Source organism: Dromaius novaehollandiae, chromosome 1, assembly GCF_036370855.1.
Source record: "Dromaius novaehollandiae isolate bDroNov1 chromosome 1, bDroNov1.hap1, whole genome shotgun sequence".
Classification (NCBI taxonomy): domain Eukaryota; kingdom Metazoa; phylum Chordata; class Aves; order Casuariiformes; family Dromaiidae; genus Dromaius; species Dromaius novaehollandiae.
The window spans coordinates 87819400-87840243 of record NC_088098.1 but is presented as its reverse complement, the minus strand read 5'-3'; the positions used below and the strand labels follow the sequence as shown (position 1 = coordinate 87840243).

The window sequence follows — 20844 nt, the reverse complement described above, 5'->3', positions numbered from 1 at the left end:
AGCAGGCACCACAGGGAAATGCAGTTGAATGAAACTTCCCTCTTGGCTGTGCTGCTGTCAAGGATGCAGAGCAGGTGTCCAGATAATGAGATCCGGTCATGGGGAGCTCACCGGACAGCAAAGAGTCTGGGAAGAGCTGTCCAGGTCCTCCACATCACCACAGCTCCAGAGAGCCTGTTCTGGATCCCTGTGCCTCCCACTATCGCACGTTATCCCTCAGTGAGACTGAGGAACCACTGCTGCCACAGCAGTACCTCCTCCTTTCCTTCCTCCTCACTCAGCACTTGGTAAGTCTTGTTCCGGTGGCAGCCAAGGCGAGACACCTGAAAGGAAAACCTGAGCTCCAGGCACTAGCAACAATGCCTGTCTTTCCCCTTGGCAAAGGGGACTCTGGCATGAAGGACATCATCCAGCAGCCCTAGAGGTGGGACAGCCCCTCCTCAGGTCACAAAGACAATGGGATGGAAGAGGCCAGTAGAGGGGAGGGCCTCCTGGGAAGTGCTAGGGAGGGGACAATAGCTGAACTGTGTGTTTCCTAAGATACAGGCTAGTCCTCTGTCCTGCTGTGGTAGTTCTGGTTTTCATTACCACCTAGGAAGCATACAGCAAGTGGGGGAGACTCTCCACCATGAGAGGAGATACAGTGATACAGTGATGGATGGGAGACTTCAAGCAGCTCCCCATGGCTCCTCTGTCTTGACATTAGTGACTCTCTCTACTGCTATCTGTTAAAGCATCTGTGCAAATACTACTTCAATGCCACGTCACCAAGCCATCTGAACTCAGGTCAATATTTGTCACCCTCACAAACACACTCACTTCAAGTCCTGTTGGAGGGAAAAGCATGGGGCCATTGAGCCCTGGAGGGACTCAGGGCTGGCAGTGGGAAGGGGCCTGAATTTGGAGTGACTAGCCATGGAGGAGAAGATAAGGGCTGGGTAAAGGATGGTGCAGGCTGCTTCTCACCCTTTGGTTGCGGAGGCTGTGTTGCAGGCACTGGTGGCTCTTGAACGCACAGTAACTGGGGTGCTGAACTCCACCTGAGTCACAGATCTGGGGAGACAGGAATGAAAGCAGAAGAAAAAGGAGAAGGAGAAATGGGAGGGTGCTTTAGTGCATGGCACCCACCTGGCTCGGAGTGTCCCCAGCTCGAAAGGAAGTGTATTCTGCCTGCAGCCAGAGGGCCACACGAGGGTCGTCACAGCCTTGGATGCCCAAGTGACTGCACCAGTACTCTGCACTCAACCCATTGTAAACCTCCATGCCATAGTACTCCAAGGCCTCCGGGGAGCTGACCTGTAATGGAGTGGGACTGAGACAGCTGCGCTTCTTCCTTTCCCTACCACTCCCTCCAGGCTGCCTCTTCACAGACCAGCCAGAGATATAGCATGCTCTGTACCTGGTTGCCTGCAACCTGATGCTGGGCTGAGATCTGAGGGTTGATGTAGGTGGTGAAGTTGCCTGTCCTGCAATGAACACGTCTCAGGTTGGTGATGTTCTGGCACTGTTCCCTCTTCAGTGAGCAGAAAGCGCAGTCAGGGCACAGGTCCATGTGATGCCGCCCAAGACTGTCACACACCTGGGGAGGGTGCAAAGGGAAGGTGAGGGGGAGAAAGGGGGATGAGCAGCTTCCATATCCCTGGCTTGGATCTTGCCTTCCTGGTCAACCAACTGAGCTTCTCCCAGAAGGTTGTTCTTGAAAAGGCAGTGCCAATGAGCTGTAGCCACTGGAGCACTGTGATCAGCACTACAGGGAGCCTTGCACACAATGGGGTCAAAGATAGATATTAACGTCTTTACCGAGTCTCCAAACCCAAGGGCTCTTTCTTCCATTTGTTTCCAGGCCTGGGTGACCACAGATAAGATACAATTTCCTTCCACCATTGCACGGCAGAGGATCATCACTGCCTTGTTCTTCTCCAGAGCTAAAAGGCTGACAAGGGAAAGGGATGGGAAAAGTCATGTCTCTGGGTCTCATATCAGACATTGTCTCACCACAAGCTGAAGAAATAGCCTCTAGTTAGAAATACAGAATGGCAAACAACCCCAAAACAAAGCAAGAGACCTTCACAAAGAAACCTTGGACTCTGGGCCAAACTGCACTGAGGAGCAGGGATGTCTGCAGAGTCTGTACATGCCTGCATAGCATGGAGGCTGGAGGGGGAAAAGGTGCATTCGGAAGCACATGAGCAGGACTGGAGGAGGAGTGTAATTCATGGATTTTTCTCAGGGACCCTGCAGCAGCTGCTGCATCATTTTGTCCATCTGACTGCACCACAATCAGATGTTAGAGATCTGTTGAGTGTTGACCATGGGGCAGTCCAATTTGAGTCTGAAGTATATAACTTATGAAGTCTCCTCTCCTGCTTGAGCCAATATATTTGATGGAAAGGGAAGAAAACTGGTAGCAATGATGGCAAATTAACTGTTGATGCAAAGTGATATGGGAAGCCAAAGGTATAAGTAGAAAAATCTAGGGACAAAAGGGTAAGTAAAATAAGAATATTTTCAATCTCTCCAGAGCAGCAGAAATCATAGACATGGTACAGAACTGGTATTAGACAGGGATGGTGTGAATTATCAGTGATGCAGAAGAGGCAGAAATGCTCACTAAATGCTTCTTTTCTGTGTCTCGAAACAAAACCAGTGATAAATAAGCAAATTTCGATGTGTCAGAAAGTAGGAAGAAGAATAGAGCAGCAATTTCTTATGTTTAAATACTCTTAAAATCCATGCATGGAGTAACCTGTACCCAGGAGTTTTTCTAAGGCTATCTGAGACCTCTTGGATACCTTCAGATTGGCAGTTAACAGAACTGTTATGATACTAGAGGGAGGAAAGAAGCTAACTTTATATCCTTGATTATAAATGCAGATAGGGTCGCAAAAGGAGGCTTTCTCAGCAATGAGCTGTGGTAAAGGCATGGGAACAGCGCTCCTGGATGCAGTTATTAGTGTGCTAAAGGACAGAATAGTCATAGCTCTATGGAAAACAAGTATTGTCGCTTATTCAAATTTTTCTTAGTGATCAAATGCTTGGACAATGAAAGTGATTTAGACAATATATCATACCTGGATGTTTATAAGGAATCTAAATTAGTCCAGCTTCATAATCAGACTTAAAAACCAGCACAGGACTGAAATAAGCTCAGCACATATTTTCAAATGGGCCATGGTGGATCTTACAATAACCGTTGGGAAATCATCATCTACAGGACTAAGGAAGTCAAGTGATTTCTGCAGAAATTCTTGTCCGTATTTCCCTCACAAAACTAGCAAAAAACTAAACTTACTCACTGAGGCATTTCTGGCATGGCCTGCACAAACCATAGCAATAGGATTGTAAGTAAGAGCAATCACTAGCTTTACAGTGTGATCTAGTTCCTTCAGTGGCCTAGGCTCACTTAAGCAATGGGCATTTGAGCACAAGTAATAACATCTAAGAACCAAGAATGCAGGATCCTGGATATAGGTTAGGAGACTGCACTTGTAGAAGCAGTGACTATAGAAAGGGCGTAACAATGACAGTGATACGTACATAGGTTCATAGCCCAAGATGATGAATGAGTGTGCAAATTCACCTTTCAACACATGGCAAGAGAATTTCAAATATATTTAGTTCTGATGTTCACTTTCTCTCTCTCCCCCCTTTTTTTTTTAAGAGATGGGGAACTTGGAGGGAGCTCATGAGATTACCTAAGGCCTGGACAACTTTCACCTAGAGCAAGAAGCTAAAAAAACTTAACTTAGTTGAGCAAAGGCAATATTAAGTGGCCATTCAGTCAATCTGTACTTTATCCAGGTGAGGATCAGCTAGCAGATGAAAGATGACTTTTAGTGCTTGGAATCTGAGGTGAGACACATTCAGACTAGAAATTAGGTGCATGTCCCTAACACAGAGGGTATTTATCATGCAAACTCTTTGTAAGGTTTCTCCATGGCCTGGAGACTTCAAAAAGATATGCCAAATTTCACTTTGGAGAGTACTGGTTTTTCTTCAGGAACCACCAGATGTGGGTGTATGTCCTGTGCTGTGCAGAAAGGCCAGTGTAAGTGATCAGAACTACTGCCAGACCTGAAGGCCAAAAGAGATCAGCCTCTTTGCCACAACATCTCACAGACAAACTGTGCACACGTAAGCCCCTGCCAGTACATTCTGTGTGAAGAAATAAAGCAGTGGTGTCCACAGACCCATGAACATTTGAGAAGCATACACTGTATGCATGGAAACATGTGACCACTTGGCATTTGTGCTTGGTTTGTGTGTGCACTTACACAGGGCAAAGTGGATAGACCTTATGACTACTGCTAGGAAGAAGTTTTGTGCATTCTTGTGCTGGACACACACACGCACACACACACTGGGTACATGCTCAGGAGAACATTGCCTTGTTTGCTGTTAACATACATAACAGGGTTTGTGTGAAATCAGTCACATGTACACAAGCACAAGGAGCTCAGCCGTTTGTACAAGGTCGTGCCTTAATAGATCCCTGGGCCCTGCTGCACTGTGTGGATGAAGGAGCTCACAGCATGTACTTTACCAGGTCAGAAACAAGCCATCCTGTACCGAAAGAGCTCACCCAAAACAGCAGCAAATGATCATGCCAGGATCTCTGAACACACCTCTCTCATTTAGATACTACAAGAGAACCTGGAAAGTCTCAGTCACAGAAAATGCAATGAGTGTTTCCATGGCCGATTCTTTTTGAAGATAGTAAGCAAAACTTGTTTTATCACATTGCAGTAGATGCTGCTCTAGCCTGCATCAGACAAGCTAAGATGTTCCTTAAACGCACAGCTCTGTATTGCACGGGACAGGCTGCAAATCATATTCTGAGAATGCAGACACAGGAACAAGTTTCTATGCTGCCAATCTACCGCACATCCATATCCACTGGAAAACTGAAGACATTTCAGATCCTAGAAATCTAAATTTTGCAAGCCTATGCATCTCTTACTGCAATGCACCACACTATGACCAGACTGGCCATAGGCTGGTGTAGGGAAGATCAGGATTCAGAAAAGACAGAAGAATGCAAACTGAGGATAGCAATGACAGATAACAACTGTTTCAGGCAAAGTTGGGAAGGATTAAAATGTAAGTCAATAAAAAAGAGAAATAAAGCCCACCTATTCTGAGAGAGCAATTCCAGAACCTAAATGATCCTTTATGTCCGCTCTTCCATCCCATGACTCTGTATGATACATTTTTTCCTCTGTAAACATTCACATAATTCAGGACACAGAAAAGAATTAGAAAGCTTTTCAAATTTAAGCAAAAAGTCCTTGTGGTCTGTGCTAGCCCCACCTCGAAATCTCATCTAAAGTTGTTTAATTCAAGTGTCTGAATATTTTCCTGTGATACAACTCATAGCAAATGCTACTTGAGATTCATGAAAGAAAAGGTTTTCTCTTTGTGTGGGGATTACCTAGCACTGATAATTTCTCTCTTAAGCAGAAAACCAGTTCAGTCCATTTTGTTGATAAACCCATGATGACTGAAATGAGCCCCTGACAGCACTCAAAAGCTTGACTGCTTAATCACATTTGGATCTTCACCTTCAAGAGCTGGTAAACTGGCTGGGTCATTTTGCTGAGACTCACAAATTTCAGTTAATGAATTTGACATTATTCTCCTAACTTATCTGAAATAATTTTCCCCTAACATGTTATCATTGGCTATTATTCTATTACTTGCTTGTTATTCTAGTGGCATATTTTGGTTTAATCCGCTTGTCATCAAACCAGGGTGACCAAGCCAGTAAAGTAAGAAGCACATTCAGAATAATTAAAAATGATATTAATGATATGAATGTCTCCTGTGTTTTCATGAATAAGACAGAAAAAGAAGAAAACACTCCTGTCTTCTGCATTTTTAAAAAATAGCAAATAAATAAAACCCTGAGGCTTAGAATGCATTGACTGCTACAAAATGGGTTGCTTTCTCTAGCACATGTACTGGTCCAACAAATGCAGCCTGAACAAGATGAAAATAGAGGATTCCAGGCAAAAAAGGAGCAGTAGCTCCGTCCTTTTCCAAAAAAGAGTGCTTTCATAAGTAGCTGAGTGATAAAACAGCCACTGAATGTCAATGACCTACTTATTACGAACAGATTCAAAGTCAGACATGGGCAGAAGCCTTTGCTGCATAACAAAGTTTAGATTTAAAGATGTGAAAGCCTCATATGCACAAACACAACCTCCTGACACTTTGCTGTTGACCACGTATGTAGAAGCACACAAACTATACCCACAACATCCCCTCACCCATCCAGGAAACTGAATCTTTCTATCAACCTTAGGTTACCAAAAAATTCTGTCGCTCTCTATTTCACATCCATTTCTTCCTTTATCTTTGTTCTCTCTTGCTGCTGCAAGGTTTTCTGGCCTCACCCTTGCCAATTTGTAAGTCACTCTATCACCTTTAAGCAGATGAGATACATTTGCATCATCCCCGGTGACAACTATTTCCTGAAAGCAACTGAGAAGTGGCAGGGGAATGGTTCCTCTCCTGCATCAGCAGATCCAAGGACAGGTCATGGTCTCTTCTCTCCTTTGCAGTCACCAGCAATCCCCATCCCGTGGTGCTAGCTGCACTTGGGGGCTGTCCCTGGTTCCTCTCTTGGCAATGTCCAGCTCTCCATCACTGCTCTTTGGTGCATTCAAGCACTCTCTCATTGCTGCTGCCTTCAGAGGCTCAGCTGCCAAGAGCAGGAGCATCCGGGGACAGTAGGAGATGGGACAATTTAGTAGGCTGCCCACTTTGCCTTCTTTTCTCCCATGCTTCAGCTCGGCAGACCTGTCCAGCAGCCCTTGTTCACCTTAGCAGTCCCTTCCTTCTAATTTCTGGGCAATTTTGATGCACGATGCTGCTGGTTTGGCTGCAAGGGTGAGGGGATGTGGCAGAGCAAAACTCAGCTGATGCTGAGAAGGATCTGTGTGTCAAGTTCAGTCATTCTTCAGTGGTGAAAATGAAAACCTTTGGAGGAAAGCCCACCTTGCTTTAGGAACTCAAGACATGGCATGACATGTACGCAGCCTACTTTACTTTACTGGTATCCCTGAAGAGGGCTGGTTGGGAACATCCACTTCTCCCGCAGTGTAGATGATACGAATTTGTGCCATTAACTTCCACCTGCTGAACCTCCCATATAGCTGGCTATATGAGGTGGAGTAAACATCTGAGGCAAGCAGAAAAGAAGATATAGAGCAAACAACAGCTTTTCAGCATTTTGTAACTTCTGATTTATGTGGGTTGCAGCAGGAAGCTAAACCCACTACAGAAAAAATCCATTGATAGTAAGTTCAAGAAGAAAAAGAGATTTTTTTTTTTAGAGCATACTCTGAGCAATGCTACATGGTATGGTTATTATGTTGTGAAGCTAGAGAGTGTTTGTTGACATGTCGTGTCACCCAGAATAATAAATATCTTTCCAGACATTCATAACAGAGAAGGATATTTAACTGCATATATTAGGAATAAATCTTTTCAAATTAGTGAGTGCAGAAAATGGCTCTTGTTCTTAGCATGCTGGCTAAGGGTTGTCTGGGCATCTGATAATACCTTTGAAATGTAAAGTGACAGGGTCATCACAGCAGCCTGCATGTTGCCTGAACACCAAGAAGGCAAGCAGAGTGGCGGCTCAAACCCAGCAGATAATCTGACTCAGGAATCATTTGCAGAACAGGAATGTAGCACCTGTCCAAGAGCTTAGGGGAGTACAGACCATGGAAAAAATATTTTTAAGCAACTACAGTTTTGGGTAAAGTTTTGACTTTACATTGCCCAGCAATTCTGTCACAGGCACTGGACATCATGAAGACACAATATTAATTAAATAGTATGTTCTATCTTCAATCTCCACTCCCTATGCTGGGAGATACCACGTCACCTCAGAAAGGATATGAGAATTAGCACCTCTTCCCCTCTTTTATCCAGTAGTTTGACAAACTCCCTCTTTCTCCTGCTAACCCACATGATATTACAATCTTTTTATCTCTGCCTCATTGAGACACCAGGAGCTCCCTGGTCTGAGATTCCCAAAAGCCTGGGAGCACTTCAACTTCTTCTGGCCCTGTGGTGATAAGAGAACCTGCCTGGTCACAATCCCCCCTTCAAAATTAGCCTAACACAATGGCAATACGAAAACACTAAACGGACTCTGATCTGATTGGACTATCAAACCACAAAAAAAAGTAAGCGCTAACAGGAGATAATAATTGAAAGGGAGCATTTCATAGGGGCAATATTTTTAATGAGTGGTCTGGTGTTAGAATTAAAGCTGTTGGGGATGAAATACGTCAGCACCACAAAGACTATCTGAGAGGTAAAACAGGAGGAGGATAGGGCAGCTGCAGACAGGCACCAGGCTTGCTTGGGAAGCTGGGCCTGTTCAAACAGCATGGTTTGTTCCTGCATCTAGGTGCAAAGAATGCCAGCCATACTGACAGCATGGGCTCTATATCCAGGGCAGCGTGATGCTAAGAGAGGTTTTGGGGTCGCAGAGGACAAACAACTCAACGGTGGGAAGCCCTGGGAAAAAGGGCAAAGGCAATTCTTGCATGTGCAAACAGAGGAGCAGGGAAGGAAGGTTGATTTCCCTCTGCCAATAGAGCTGCTGAGACTGAGCACAAGCTGGGACATATGGGCATGGAGCATGTGGCTGTTTTAACAGAACACTGAAAATTGCCACGGAAATGAGAGCTGAGTGGGCTTCATAGCATGGGAGTTACAGAGCTCTGTTTAGGTTATTGTGAGATTGAACTGTGGTATGTAGCTAATGTGGAGAAGAGGAAATACTAGGTACTAAACAGCTCTTTACACCCAGGGCAGAAAGCACAATAAGGACTAAAAAAAGAAAATAAATGCAATAAGAGACATTTTGCCGTAATGATTCACCATTTGTTTAAATACCATGAAAGGGTACTGCAAATTCTTCATCTTATTATTTTCCTGTCATCCCAGTGCCTCTTTCTGAAGGACACAACTGGCTTCACCAGAGACCACAGGGCAGCTTTTGCAAGAAGGAATGAACAAGAAGGGCTGGATGTCCTGCTGGACAGAGAACTCTGGGCAAAACATGCAGCCCTGGGTCCAGTGCCTCTGGCACAACTGTGCACACCTGGAGTTAAACCAGATGCTGAATATCATATGTGGACATTGACCAACCCACACAATGCTGCATATCTTGCTGGAATGGGAATGTCCCAAATTCTTTTGCCCTTTTCTTAGGTCCTGCTTTGAAGCCCCTTTGAGAGGAGGTGGGGTGCGCTGAACAGTGAAGCTGAGAGGTGCAGTCTATTTTGCTTTTTTTTTTCCTCACTTGAGTGTAAGCTTTGCTTATTATGATTGATGGGACTCTGCTCTCAGGTTACAGCCAGTCAACATTAGTGGCTTTGAGAAACTCTGTGATGGAATAGCAAGTGTCACATGCAATCACAGCAGTCCATCGATAATCCCTACATAACTAAATCAGAGCAAGGCTTAGTTTCAGAGGCAGGGAAAATTAACATATTCTCAATGACACATAATTTTGCCTTAGTGTAAATATACCAGGAAACATCTGATAGGCAGTAAAAGCCTCCTACAGTATTAGGGAAGAGGACGATATAAGTTACAGCCTTGTAATAGAGCAGTTATAGTTCTAACAATATGATTCAATCTATTTTTGTCTGCAGAAGTGTGATCTCTGGCTCAACGGTAGTAATATGCAAGGTTTTTCATAGAAACCTCGCATGCACAATTATGCACAAAACCTGTGTGCTTACAGGAACTTCACCAGCCACGAACAGAGCAAAACTTATATGACTTCTCCTTGAAATCCACATCTAGACAGCATATTTTTTTTGCTCTTGGCAAGCAAAATAATCTTTGCATCTCAGCCAAAGCAAGTGGTCCTCAGCCTCAAGGTTTGAAAGGATCAAAAAGCAAATCTGAGCACAAATACATGCTCCCTTTGCTGGTCATGTCTGTTTGGGCTTACCAACCCCAGCTGCCTGAGCGCTGAGGCAGACAGATCTTGAACAGATTAGCTGAGAAGAGGCCGAGATGCCCAGAGAGCACCTAAAGCATCCCAGAGCTCTTCTCAAATGAGATCGTTTCAAGAAACATCAGCTTCATGTTGCATGCAGACAGGAGAGGAGCACAGAGGGACATGTTTACTCCAGTGTCTCCAAGGCCTGTGATTGCAAAGAAGGTATTTCTGCAAGTCACCCAGACTCCTGGCAGACGTGAGTTGGAAGGGAGATGAGTGCAGAGGGGACGTCACCAGGCAGCCCCCACAGTGTGAGGACATGCTGTGATACATGTGCAAGGAATAAAGCCCTCCTGAATGCATTTTACCTGTATCACGATGACAGGAATATTTTCATGCCTTAGCAATGCTGGGACACCCACTCCCTGCTCACTCAGTACTGGGGCAGGGATGTCTGAGGGTTTCCTTGTGTACATACCTGCTCTGGCACGGGATGGCTTTACCCAGAAAGCCTGCCTGTGCTCAGTAGCTGTCCAGGGTCCACCCAACCTGACAGGGAGCTGGGCATTTCCCTCACCTGCCACTGGAGGCCATTTTCTGTGCCCTCTCCTCAGCACTGCTGGATGCACTCCCCTGGTCCACCTTGATGCCAGAGGCCAGTGAAGAGGCCTCTGTGCTCAGTGACATCTCCAAGGAGAGGATCAAGTTGATCAGCTGCCGGATGCTATGCTGCAGGCGGTATTCCCAGGCTCTATCAGCTTGGGCGTGGGCTCTCAGCCTGGGAGGCAAGTTTGCAGGGGCGGCTGGGATGGGCTGGCTTCGTGGAGGCACAGGGAGCCTCCTGTCTCTCGGGGCTCCCTGTGCCACTGCCATGGCAGAGGGGAGCTGCTTAGCCACTGGTTTCTGACTCGACAGTGCATAGGAGTACTTCAGGAGAGTGTCCACATTGGAGTGCAGATGGGCATCAACGTGCAAAAGTGAAGCCTGCCGCAGAGCTGGGGAGAGAGCAAGACAGGAGGACTGAAAGACGAGCTGACTTCATTCACTGCTCTCCAGCTTTGTGGAGGGCACATTTCTGAAACCAGCCAGAAAGATGCCTCCCCTGTTAATTTATCTGCAACCGCTCTGCTTTAGCAGCTGCTCACGTGTGCACATGTGCTTCCTACTGCTACATGCATCCACACACACATGGGACTAGAAAGGTTTTTGCCGATCCTGCAGGCTCTTGCTCCCGTCTCAATTATGAGACCATTCTGCAGACCAGGAAGATAGGAGTCACTGGACAATGTGCTGGCCTGCTCCCACCTGCATGTCAACTGCTCTCGCATATGGGCCATGGACCCAAACCTTGCACCAAGTTTTTCTGCAGGGAAGAAAAGTACTTGGAGGAGAAAGGCACACAAGCAGAGACATCCAGAGGAGCTCAGTGTAGCCATACCTGATTTTGCAGGAAGGCTTCTGTCCTTTGCCCAGGAACCCACAGCATGAGATCTCTCTGCCTGGACAAGATGGTCTTTTGGAGGAGACAAACTTGGACATGGGATTCGCTGAGCAGAGGAGAGAGAGGGAGACACTCGAGTCCCGCTGTGTTATCTTCCCTGCCTTTTTACCCCAGCCATGGATCCTTTCTCCCATAGGGACCCTCTGAAACCTGATTCCTTCCTTCTGCTGAGAGAGACGCCCCCTTTCCCAGCCTGAACCCCATCCTCACCTTAATGTAGAATTTGCGGTTGGAGCAGCGGTACTGGGCAAACTGGCAGAAGGTCTGAAACCACAGTGCCTGTGGGAGATCGGAGCAGACAGGCCCTAGAGACAGGTGAGACAGCAATGAGGTCGGAGGAGATGACTGCTTTAAGCATATACCCCCTTGGGGGTGAAAAGACACAAGTACCTCTTGGATGCTTAGTTTCAGCTTTGTGGTTGATTTGAACAGAAAGTCACAGCTGGCTGCCCCCAAGTGGAGGTCTGAGCTTTGTGCTATTAAAACAGAGCTTAGATGCCACAGGCTGTGGGTACTTTCCATCAAAACAACAAGGGTCTCAATTCATCCTTCTGCCCTTTGTCACCTGCTAGCTTTCATTTTAGAGACCTAAAGCTTTTGTTTCCATAACCTGGTAAGGACTCTATTCTTAGTCCTAAACAGGAAAAACAAACAAACAAACAACCAAAAGCAAAAAAACAGGCAAGTAGTGATGTGATAGGTTAGAAAAGTGACCAGACCAGGACTGGAAATACCAGATGAGACCACCTTGCAGCTAGAAACTTTCTCTGGTCTTGTCAAAGGAAAGCACTTTGAACTCTGGTCATGCTGAGGATGAAGGAAAGTTTATTGCGCTGTCCTGCTGCTGGCAAAGACTGTGCCTAAATATACATGTGCAATAGTATTGAACAGTACTGCTGGCCCTACTGGCTCAGAAGTTGCAGGTCTTTCTGCAGCAATCACAGGATAGCTGAGCTCAGAGGCAGGAGAGCCAAAAACCCTGGAAGATTTCCAGAGAGGCGTAATTTTGTGCTCCCTCTGTTCTGTGCATGTGTGACCCACCACCAACAACAAGCTTTCGGGTGTACTGAGCAGAACTATCCTGCACTCGGTGCAGGAACCATGAGCCTACACCTCCCCATCCTCAAGAAATAGCCCCAAAATCTCTTCAACCACCATTTGGGGTTTTCTTCTGCCTATCTACTTATGGCCTTCAGATCTGTGCCACAAGCTCCTCCACCCTTTGCAAGAGGCCGCAACCTTGGGGAAAGCAGAGAAGCCTCTTGGCCTTTCAGTTCCTCTGGAGCTCACAAAAAGCCTCCATCACCCCAACAAAGCATGAACAGCAGCAGCCCAGGTACATGCAAGGAGGTGGAGAAAGGGCATTGCCAGGGCCCCTCAGAAAACAATGGGGTGACTATAGGGCTGGACCCTGAAAGCTTGCCAAGGGAGGGGTAAGCACTGGCTGAAATGGTGGATTTTAGCTGTGCAATTACACTGCTCTTCCTGTGCCCGTTAGTTACTTGTACAACATCTTTTATTCTGAATAGAAATGCCTATTTTGAATGCCATCATTATTCAGCTTTATAGGCTGCAGGAACTAAATCAGAAAAAGGCACTCTAATAAGGGTCGATGCATGAGCAGGCTCACGGTAGGGGAACAGTGAAGGAGTAGTCGCATCTTTTGTATTTCTATGTGTAAGAATAGTATGTAGCAATGTATTTCTATCATGTGCTCAAAATGAGCCACAACACGGTACACAATCAGGCACTCTTGTTCCTGCCCCCATTTTTTGTCAGCCATGTAATAATTGGTGTATTGCACTGCACTCAAAATCAAATTTTTAAGCATTTGTTGTGCAGAGACCAGAGCATCCCATGCTGCTTTGTTATTGACTTGGAGTTCATTTTGCCAGTCAGTTTTGGCAAAAGCAATGGACAAGCCAAGAGCTACAAATGTGAAAATCATCAAAATTCAGAGAAGACAGACATCTCACACCAAAGAAAGGCAGATACAGACTAAACAAGGAATAAGACAGCAGTGTTAAGAGTGAGCAAGGTGTAATGCACTGCATGCAGAAAATGCCCAGCATTCACTGCTCTCTGGGCTGACTACTTGGAAAGTGGTCCTCTATCACACAATAAGCAGGAGACTATGTACCTGTCTAAAAGATACCTCATCTCTTGTGTTAAGCATAAGGCTTCACTAGCAAAAACTGAAGTTTCAGTATCTGTCAGGTTTCCAGTTCAGAAAAAGGCCAACTTGTAATGAGCAGATCTGAAACTCCCCCTGTCCTTTAGCGACAGCTTGTGAAATCTCTCCAGAACTCAGGGAACGTGGACTCTGCCAGTGCACACAAACTGGGGACTGAATAGTTGTATTCCACCACATGGACACTGCTTGTGATGGGCTACCAAGCAGGGAAGGAAGCCCAACCATCGCCTATATTCCAGCATTAACCTGGCCCTCCTCAGCCAGGCCAGGCTTCGAGTATTGTAGGTTGCTTCTGTCCTGGCACAGAATGTCCTTCTGATGATACAGAAACTTCCCATTTTAGGTGACTTTTAGGGGAGAACATTTTCATTCCAGTGCCTTGGAAATGAAGATAAGGTTTCCCATGGAGTCTCTTTGCTGGTCTACTTACCTGCTCTTTATTTACAGGATACGGATCAGCTTTCCCACAGCCTATCAGCTGCTGATGGCATGGCCGGACCAGCGGCTTGCCTCTTCTAGCATTGATCCTTGCTTCCTCTTTTCTCTCAGTTCATCTCCCATAAGGAAATACTCAGTACTCCCCAGATGCTCCTGCTCTTGGCAGCTGAGCCTCTGAAGGCAGCAGCAATGAGAGAGTGCTTGAATGCACCAAAGAGCAGTGATGGGGAGCTGGACATTGCCAAGAGAGGAACCAGGGACAGCCCCCAAGTGCAGCTAGCACCACGGGATGGGGATTGCTGGTGACTGCAAAGGAGAGAAGAGACCATGACCTGTCCTTGGATCTGCTGATGCAGGAGAGGAACCGTTCCCCTGCCACAGCTGCAGAAACAAGCATGAAATAGTGGCCCTCAAGTTCCAGTCCAAATAAGCACAGACAGTTGGCTGATCATGCAGTTCATTGACGTTCATAGCTAAATATAAAGACATATTTTTATGAGAAAAGTGTTCTTATTTTTTTTCTCTGTAGAAAAATACAACAGAAGTAGTCCCAAGTTTTTCAGCTGTGCAGATATAATTATCCCACTTAAATTCTCGGATACATGGGTGCAGGAAAAGTGTGACTGCAGAGATTTAAAGGGGGCTGTTGCCATGGTGCTTTTTGAACTGGAATGTTTCTTGGCCACTGAAATGTTATACACTGAGAAAAGCAACTTATCAGCTCACGGTTTCTTAAAGGCCTGTGAGAACCTAATAAACCAAGCTTCTTTTCGTAACTCTGGATCTATCTGGAAAGACTTAGTCTGTCCATAACATGAACTGTTGGGAAGAGCAGGCTAGAGAGTTTCTCAAATCTGGCCAGTTTCTCCCCCTGCTCCCTACCACACACAGTTCAACAGAGATATGGAGAAAGTGAAGAAGGGAGTGCAGGGCCACAAAGGTGGTCAGGGCTTTCAGCACGTAACCTATGAAGAGAGACTGAGGGAGCTGAGCTTGGTTACTCAGGTATAGATGAGGCTGAGAGGTGATTTAATAGCAACCTATAACTACTCAAAGGGAAGCTACAAAAAACAACAGAATCTAGCTCCTCTTGGTAGTGCCAGGCAACATAAGAGGAAAAAAACACAAATTCCCATTTGGGATGTTCAGATTGGACACTACAACAAACTTTTTCACTAGGAAGGTGGTACAGCACTGAAACAGGTGCCCAGAGAGGCATTGGAGTCTCCATCCTTGGAGGTTTTAAAAACTCACCTGGACGAAGTCAGGGTGACCTGATCTGGTGTTGGGATTGTCCTGCTCCAAGCCAGAGGTTGGACTACAGACATCTAAAGGGCCTGTCCCACCACCATTTCTGCAATTCTGTGACATTTCTGTAGCCCGCGACAGGACAGAAGAAGTCTGAGCCGTTCCAGCCCAGGAAATTGCTGTCTTGCCCTCTGAAGGTGAAGTGATCTCAGTGTAGCACTGACAGCATGTTCAGTGCCCTGATGCATTTGTGCTGCCCTACCTTCAGGGATCCAGCCGTGGTTCTCCTGCTGGTCCAGCTGCAGGACTTTGGGGCTTAGGCAGCCATGGTCGCGTCGCAGCTGGCAGGCAACACGTGCCTTCCAGGATGGCCTCAGGTTGGAGAAGAAGACCTGGTACTCACTGTCAGACAGAGGGCTGCCTGGAAAAGGGACTGGTGGAGCAGCAGAGGGCAGCAGCCAGATCAGCAACCCTGAGAAGAAAAAGCAGGGTGTGCTTAAACACCCAGGAGAAGTGGTAAGTGGCACTAAAGGAGCAGCTTTTGTTTTCTTGCAGCCTCTGGCTTTATGCTTAGCAACCTCTGCAGAATTTGCTCTGCCATCCCCAGCCCCACATCCCGTCTGGGAGCCTCCAGTCCTCTGGAGCAGAGCAGGGGCGACTGTTGGTCCCAGGGCTGGCTTTGCATGGGGGTGGGATAGGAGGGGGTGTGGGTTGAGGAAGGCAGTACCAAGAGCACGTGGTGTGGTGCAGGGACTTCAAGAGTCCCTTCACTCCAGGTGCAACATGTCAGTGCCTGGCCTCGAGGCTCTGAATTGATGCCTTGTCACAGGGGCAGCAGCAATCTGGGGAGCACTCACCCACCAGGGAGGGGAGTGTCAGCATCTCTGCCCCTCATGCCAGCGCTGCCATCCTGCCGAGCCCTCCGCTTGGGCAGCCAGCACAGTGGTGGCGGTGGCCCTGGTGGCGCCAGCGACAGCAGAATGAGATCACAGTGACCTCACACCTGGCTGTGGTGAGGGCACAGAGAGAATGCCAGGTGGACCGGGCAACTGGCAACGATCAAGAGGAACAGAAACAACCCTGGGAACTAACACCTCTCGTCCTGGGACATGATGGGGGCTGGCAACAGTCAGGAACAACATTTGAGGACCAGGCAGGCTCAACCAGGGCAGAGTACCCACCAAAGAGTTTCGTGCTCTTCTGCAGAAGAAAGGAGACAAAATCAATGCCTTTGCTGTCGACAGAGAGTCAAACACACATTGTGCCCCCTTGGAGAGTGTCCAAGCACCGGCCTGTTTCAGGAGTCAGAGGGAAACTAGCTTAATCTCTCCTGGGTGGCTGTGTCACCTTCTAAATACTTAACCATTCACTGAAGCAAGGACTGGTCTTCCTCACCCTCTAAAACTGGTGCTTAACTATAAGGGAGCAGAGTCACTCTCTGAACATTAAAGTCGTTCCAGGCAAAAAGAGGAGTCATGCCAGTGAAAGAGACACAGAGACTGCCAGCATCCCCAGCCAAGCACAGAGGTGTCAAGGAGGCTGGTGGCGGTGGCACCCCTGACATGCAAGAAGACCACTCACATCAGGTACTATCGGAACATCTTGCCATTTCTCAAAACAGGTCTCCTTCAAGGCTGGGGAGGGCAAACTACAGTTCTGCCTTAAGAGGACATGGACTCTCCAACTATTTCACATCAGCAATGAACTAGGAGGAGCACATTCCTGTGACAGCAATGGGGACCTCTGTGTGCACCACATGGATTGTGGCCAAAACTTCCCATGGCTGGGCACTCTGTGACATGACAGGGAAAGACACGACCATAATCATCACAGGCAAACAGCTCTCACAGAGCAGTTGCAAGGAAAATGCTTGGTGCAGTAGTGCCAAGAACTGCATCCATGAGCAGTACGCAGGATGGTGCAGCAGCTTTGCAATCCACAGTGTCACCCTGACAGCAAAGGCATTGATTTTGTCTCCTTTCTTTTGCAGAAGAGCACAAAATACTTTGGTGGGTACTCTGCCCTGGTCAAGCCTGAATTTGGCTGTGAAATGACACCCTTCCAGAACCAAACAGAAGCTGTAGGCAAAGCATATGAACTTTTGAACAGCCCAAAGAAGATGTGAGCACAGCAGGATGCTGTTGAAGAAGTTGCTTGTACTGCAAAGTCCAAAAGATTCAAGCAGCTGTGCTCTCCACAAGGGCATTCTGCAGGTGTGCCGGTGGAGATCCTATGGCTGACACATCTTCCATTAGCTTGAGTGGCCACAGAGGGTATCAGTGTGAAAGCTCAAATCACTGCAGCCATGTGGTCCATTATAGAGATGTCTGGCAACAGCACACCACTCTGCGGCTTCTTATAGGAGACAAGCTGTAGGTTGCTCAAAGAGGTCTTGTGGGAAAATAACATTTCTGAGAAGCTTAAAGCCACACTGTTTAACAACAGCATTGAATTTTGTGACATTTTTGCAGCTTTTTTCAAACACAATGAGCAGGTATCTTGCCACTCGCATAAAAACAGGCAACACTGCGGTGGCTTGAGACAGCACTGTTACTCAGCAACAGGTTTTAGCCCATTCCTAGTTTTCCTTTGCTTAGCTTAAGGCACATTGCTTATTAGTTGGTTTTGGACGACTCCAGGGCCTTCAGCTCCCCAACTCTCCTAACCCAACATTACCTCTGCACCCAATGGCAATGGAGCTCAGGCTCAGTTCTGTGGTCCTGACTCGAGCCACTTCCAAGGGGAACTTGATACTGAGACTCACTCAGCCCCAGAGCACAGTCTACCTCTTCAGATTAGCCTGGATATGGTTAGGTTGTCAAAAACCTTCAAGGAATGCTTACACTCTGCAAGTGCATAGGAGAATCTGCTGTGGCATTTGGCCAGATTTGTGTCAGTTGGATATGGGACACTTATATTATAAATTTAGGCAAAAAAGAACTCATCTAGGGGAAGGGATAAGGCTGGGGGAACCAGCGGGACTCATCTATGTGGTAAGTGTAGTGGGGGAGACATGTAGGATGACTGCTGCTTTTTCAAGCAGTTCCATTGATCTGTAATGCATAGCCCAAAGGTAAGGTTTATTCTAGTATTTCATAATTCATGCACTGAAGCAGGCTTGCAACCTTATTTTCAGAAGCACCACAAAATCAAGTTTCCTGAAGTCCTTGTTCTTGTGTTAGTCTGAGCTTGGCAGGCTGCTGTGCACAGATGTAAACCCCAGGCCTAGAGCCTGCCTGACTCCAGCTAAAGGTACATATTAGAACAGGGTAATAACTCACTGCTGTTACAAGGAAGGAAGCTACATTTTCCATTTGTAGTTATATGATTGCTGTGTTTGTTATGCGCTTTGAAAGGGGATATTTGGTTTATAATGGACCATCCTTTAGCAGACAAGCCACTCTTCCAAGTTAGTCTTGTTGCTGTCTTCAACAGCCAACAGCTATTTCTCAGCATTTTCTGCTCTACATCACGTAGACCATTAACAGACAGAAAATCTGCTCTACATTACAAACACCACTAACAGACAGAAAATCAGCACACACTACATGCTGTTACAACATGAATTTCCCTGCGGTTTAAATTCTGGGATTTACTTATCAGGATATGTTTTTACCTATTATTTTATTAGTTTAACATTTTTATAAGTATATGTTATGCTGCCATTACTTTCTTACACTATTGTTAGCATTAGTGAGCTCACTAACTTGTCCTACGTACAATAAATGGAATAAATATAATGGAAAGAACTCAAAAACTTCAAACTCTTACTCTTCTTTACAGGTGAATCTGTCCTAATTCTTACAGAACTCAAAGTGATTCTTGTTCTCCTAAGTGTACCGGAGATCAGCCCATGCAAAAGCTTCTAGGAAAAAAGTAGGTCCCAAATTTACTGAGATTATTTACAGTATGACAAGTTTCTTTAGTGGCTCTTAGGGTTTAACTGGTGTTCTTTTAGAAAAATTTCTGGTGATTTTTGTAGGCTATTCCACCTGATTGCAGTAGGCCTCAGGTATCTACAAGACCATGCTTTTTTTTTTTTTTTCCCCCCTCCCAGAAAACTGTGAAACATGGTAGCAATAGCTGAAAGTCCACCACAGCCCTCCCAGTGTTTGCAGTGCTGGCACGCTGGGCCAACACCTGAGCCAGAGCCTGAGCCTGCAGGGAGCTGGGCATGCCACAGGCGGGGCAGGCAGGGAAGGCCCCAGTGCACTGTGCACCTATGGACAGGAGAAAACACAAAGAGCTGAGCCAGGTTCCCCCCTTTGCACCCCAAGGCTGCCTACTGCAGCCCAGGGAAGGGGAGAGAAGGAGCTGCCATCGTTTCTCAGTGGGATGAGTGGCAGGAGCCCCTTCTGAGCACGAGGGTAGATTCCTCTTGCAAACCCCCAGTCCGTGGCTCACAGACCCTTCTTCATCTGCTACAAGGGTTATGTTATCCCTTTGTTCACCAGGCTGATGACTGTGTTGAAAACAACACAGGATCAAGGTGAGCCCACAAAAATATCACCATTCTGGATATGATGTGCTGATCCAACCCTCCACCTCTTTGTTTCACCCCTACCCTGTGCAGGGGCATGGGGTATGGTGCCAAGCTCTTAAGCCCTGAACAGCTAAGGGCTGTGACTAGAACTGGCAAATACGGATAGAAGAGGCTGACCTCATCACAGCAACACGTCTTCCAAGCCAGGTCTTGGTGCTAGTGACCATGAGCAAGGGAGCACATGGGGAAGCCCAAGCAGGCTGACTGCAGAGCCAAGTCACACAAATGTGCAGCATGGTCTCTTAGCATGCGTAATGGCTCTTTAAAACAGCGCTTGCACCTACAGCTCTCTGCCCATTGCACATCTGATTCCCTTCCCCATATCCCTGTGAATTGGCCCTGTCTGCATGCACAGCACAGGCCCTACAAGGGCACAAGCAGAATCTACTTTGGAGCCAGAATTCAGAGGCCTGCCCACAAATCAAATGCCTTGGTGGGGGAATCCCAAGAAAAGGCAGAGAGGGAGGTGGCTATAGTGTTAATTTGAGATGTTGCCAATCATGTCCTGGAACAAAGAGGCCTCTGGCCGAGACAGCAGTCCCTAACCCGGTGCCTACGGAACAGGGATTTAGATGTCCTCTAGCACATTCTGCTGCATCTGCTGTTGAAGAAGTGTGCCCTGGGCTGCTGAGACCAGCTGCCATCTGCTACCAAAGAAGGGACAGCCCAGCCGAGAAGTCATCAGAGCCACTGCACAGCAGCCAAGCAGCTGCCCTCTTCCAGTTCAGTCCTGCTCCTCCCATCTTCTGTTTCACCAGAAGAGCCTGATGGCAAACACCTCCCGCCTGATAGCTCTGGCCCTGGGAGAAGGGATGCAGGTAACAGCCCACTCACAGCAGGGTTGAGGTCTCCATCTTCCAAGACAAAAGCTCTAGACAGCGGACTGATTTAAGTCAAAATGATATAAATGGCTGACTTTAATCCCAGGTTAAATTATCTTTGTT

At 46.8% G+C, this 20844-nt stretch overlaps 1 protein-coding gene across 1 annotated transcript; it reads right to left on the bottom strand.

The window, feature by feature from the left end:
- Window positions 1–85: 85 nt before the first annotated feature.
- Window positions 86–16239, bottom strand: ACRBP (acrosin binding protein). The gene is made up of 10 exons (XM_064499895.1): window positions 16215–16239; window positions 15620–15829; window positions 11688–11782; window positions 11415–11523; window positions 10554–10971; window positions 1801–1933; window positions 1400–1579; window positions 1129–1296; window positions 967–1053; window positions 86–323 (listed from the first exon to the last, which is right to left on the bottom strand). Exons 1-10 carry the CDS (start codon window positions 16237–16239, stop codon window positions 210–212), a joined length of 1539 nt encoding a protein of 512 aa, XP_064355965.1. The 3' UTR covers window positions 86–209.
- Between the last annotated feature and the right edge of the window lie 4605 nt (window positions 16240–20844).

Coding starts and splice junctions, on each gene's coding strand:
- ACRBP (XM_064499895.1), bottom strand. CDS start 16,239: ATGCTGACACTCCCCTCCCTGGTGG. Junction 15,830..16,214: donor GACACTCCCCTCCCTGGTGG/GTGAGTGCTCCC, acceptor TTTTCTTCTCAG/GGTTGCTGATCTGGCTGCTG. Junction 1,297..1,399: donor ATCAGGTTGCAGGCAACCAG/GTACAGAGCATG, acceptor ACTCCATTACAG/GTCAGCTCCCCGGAGGCCTT.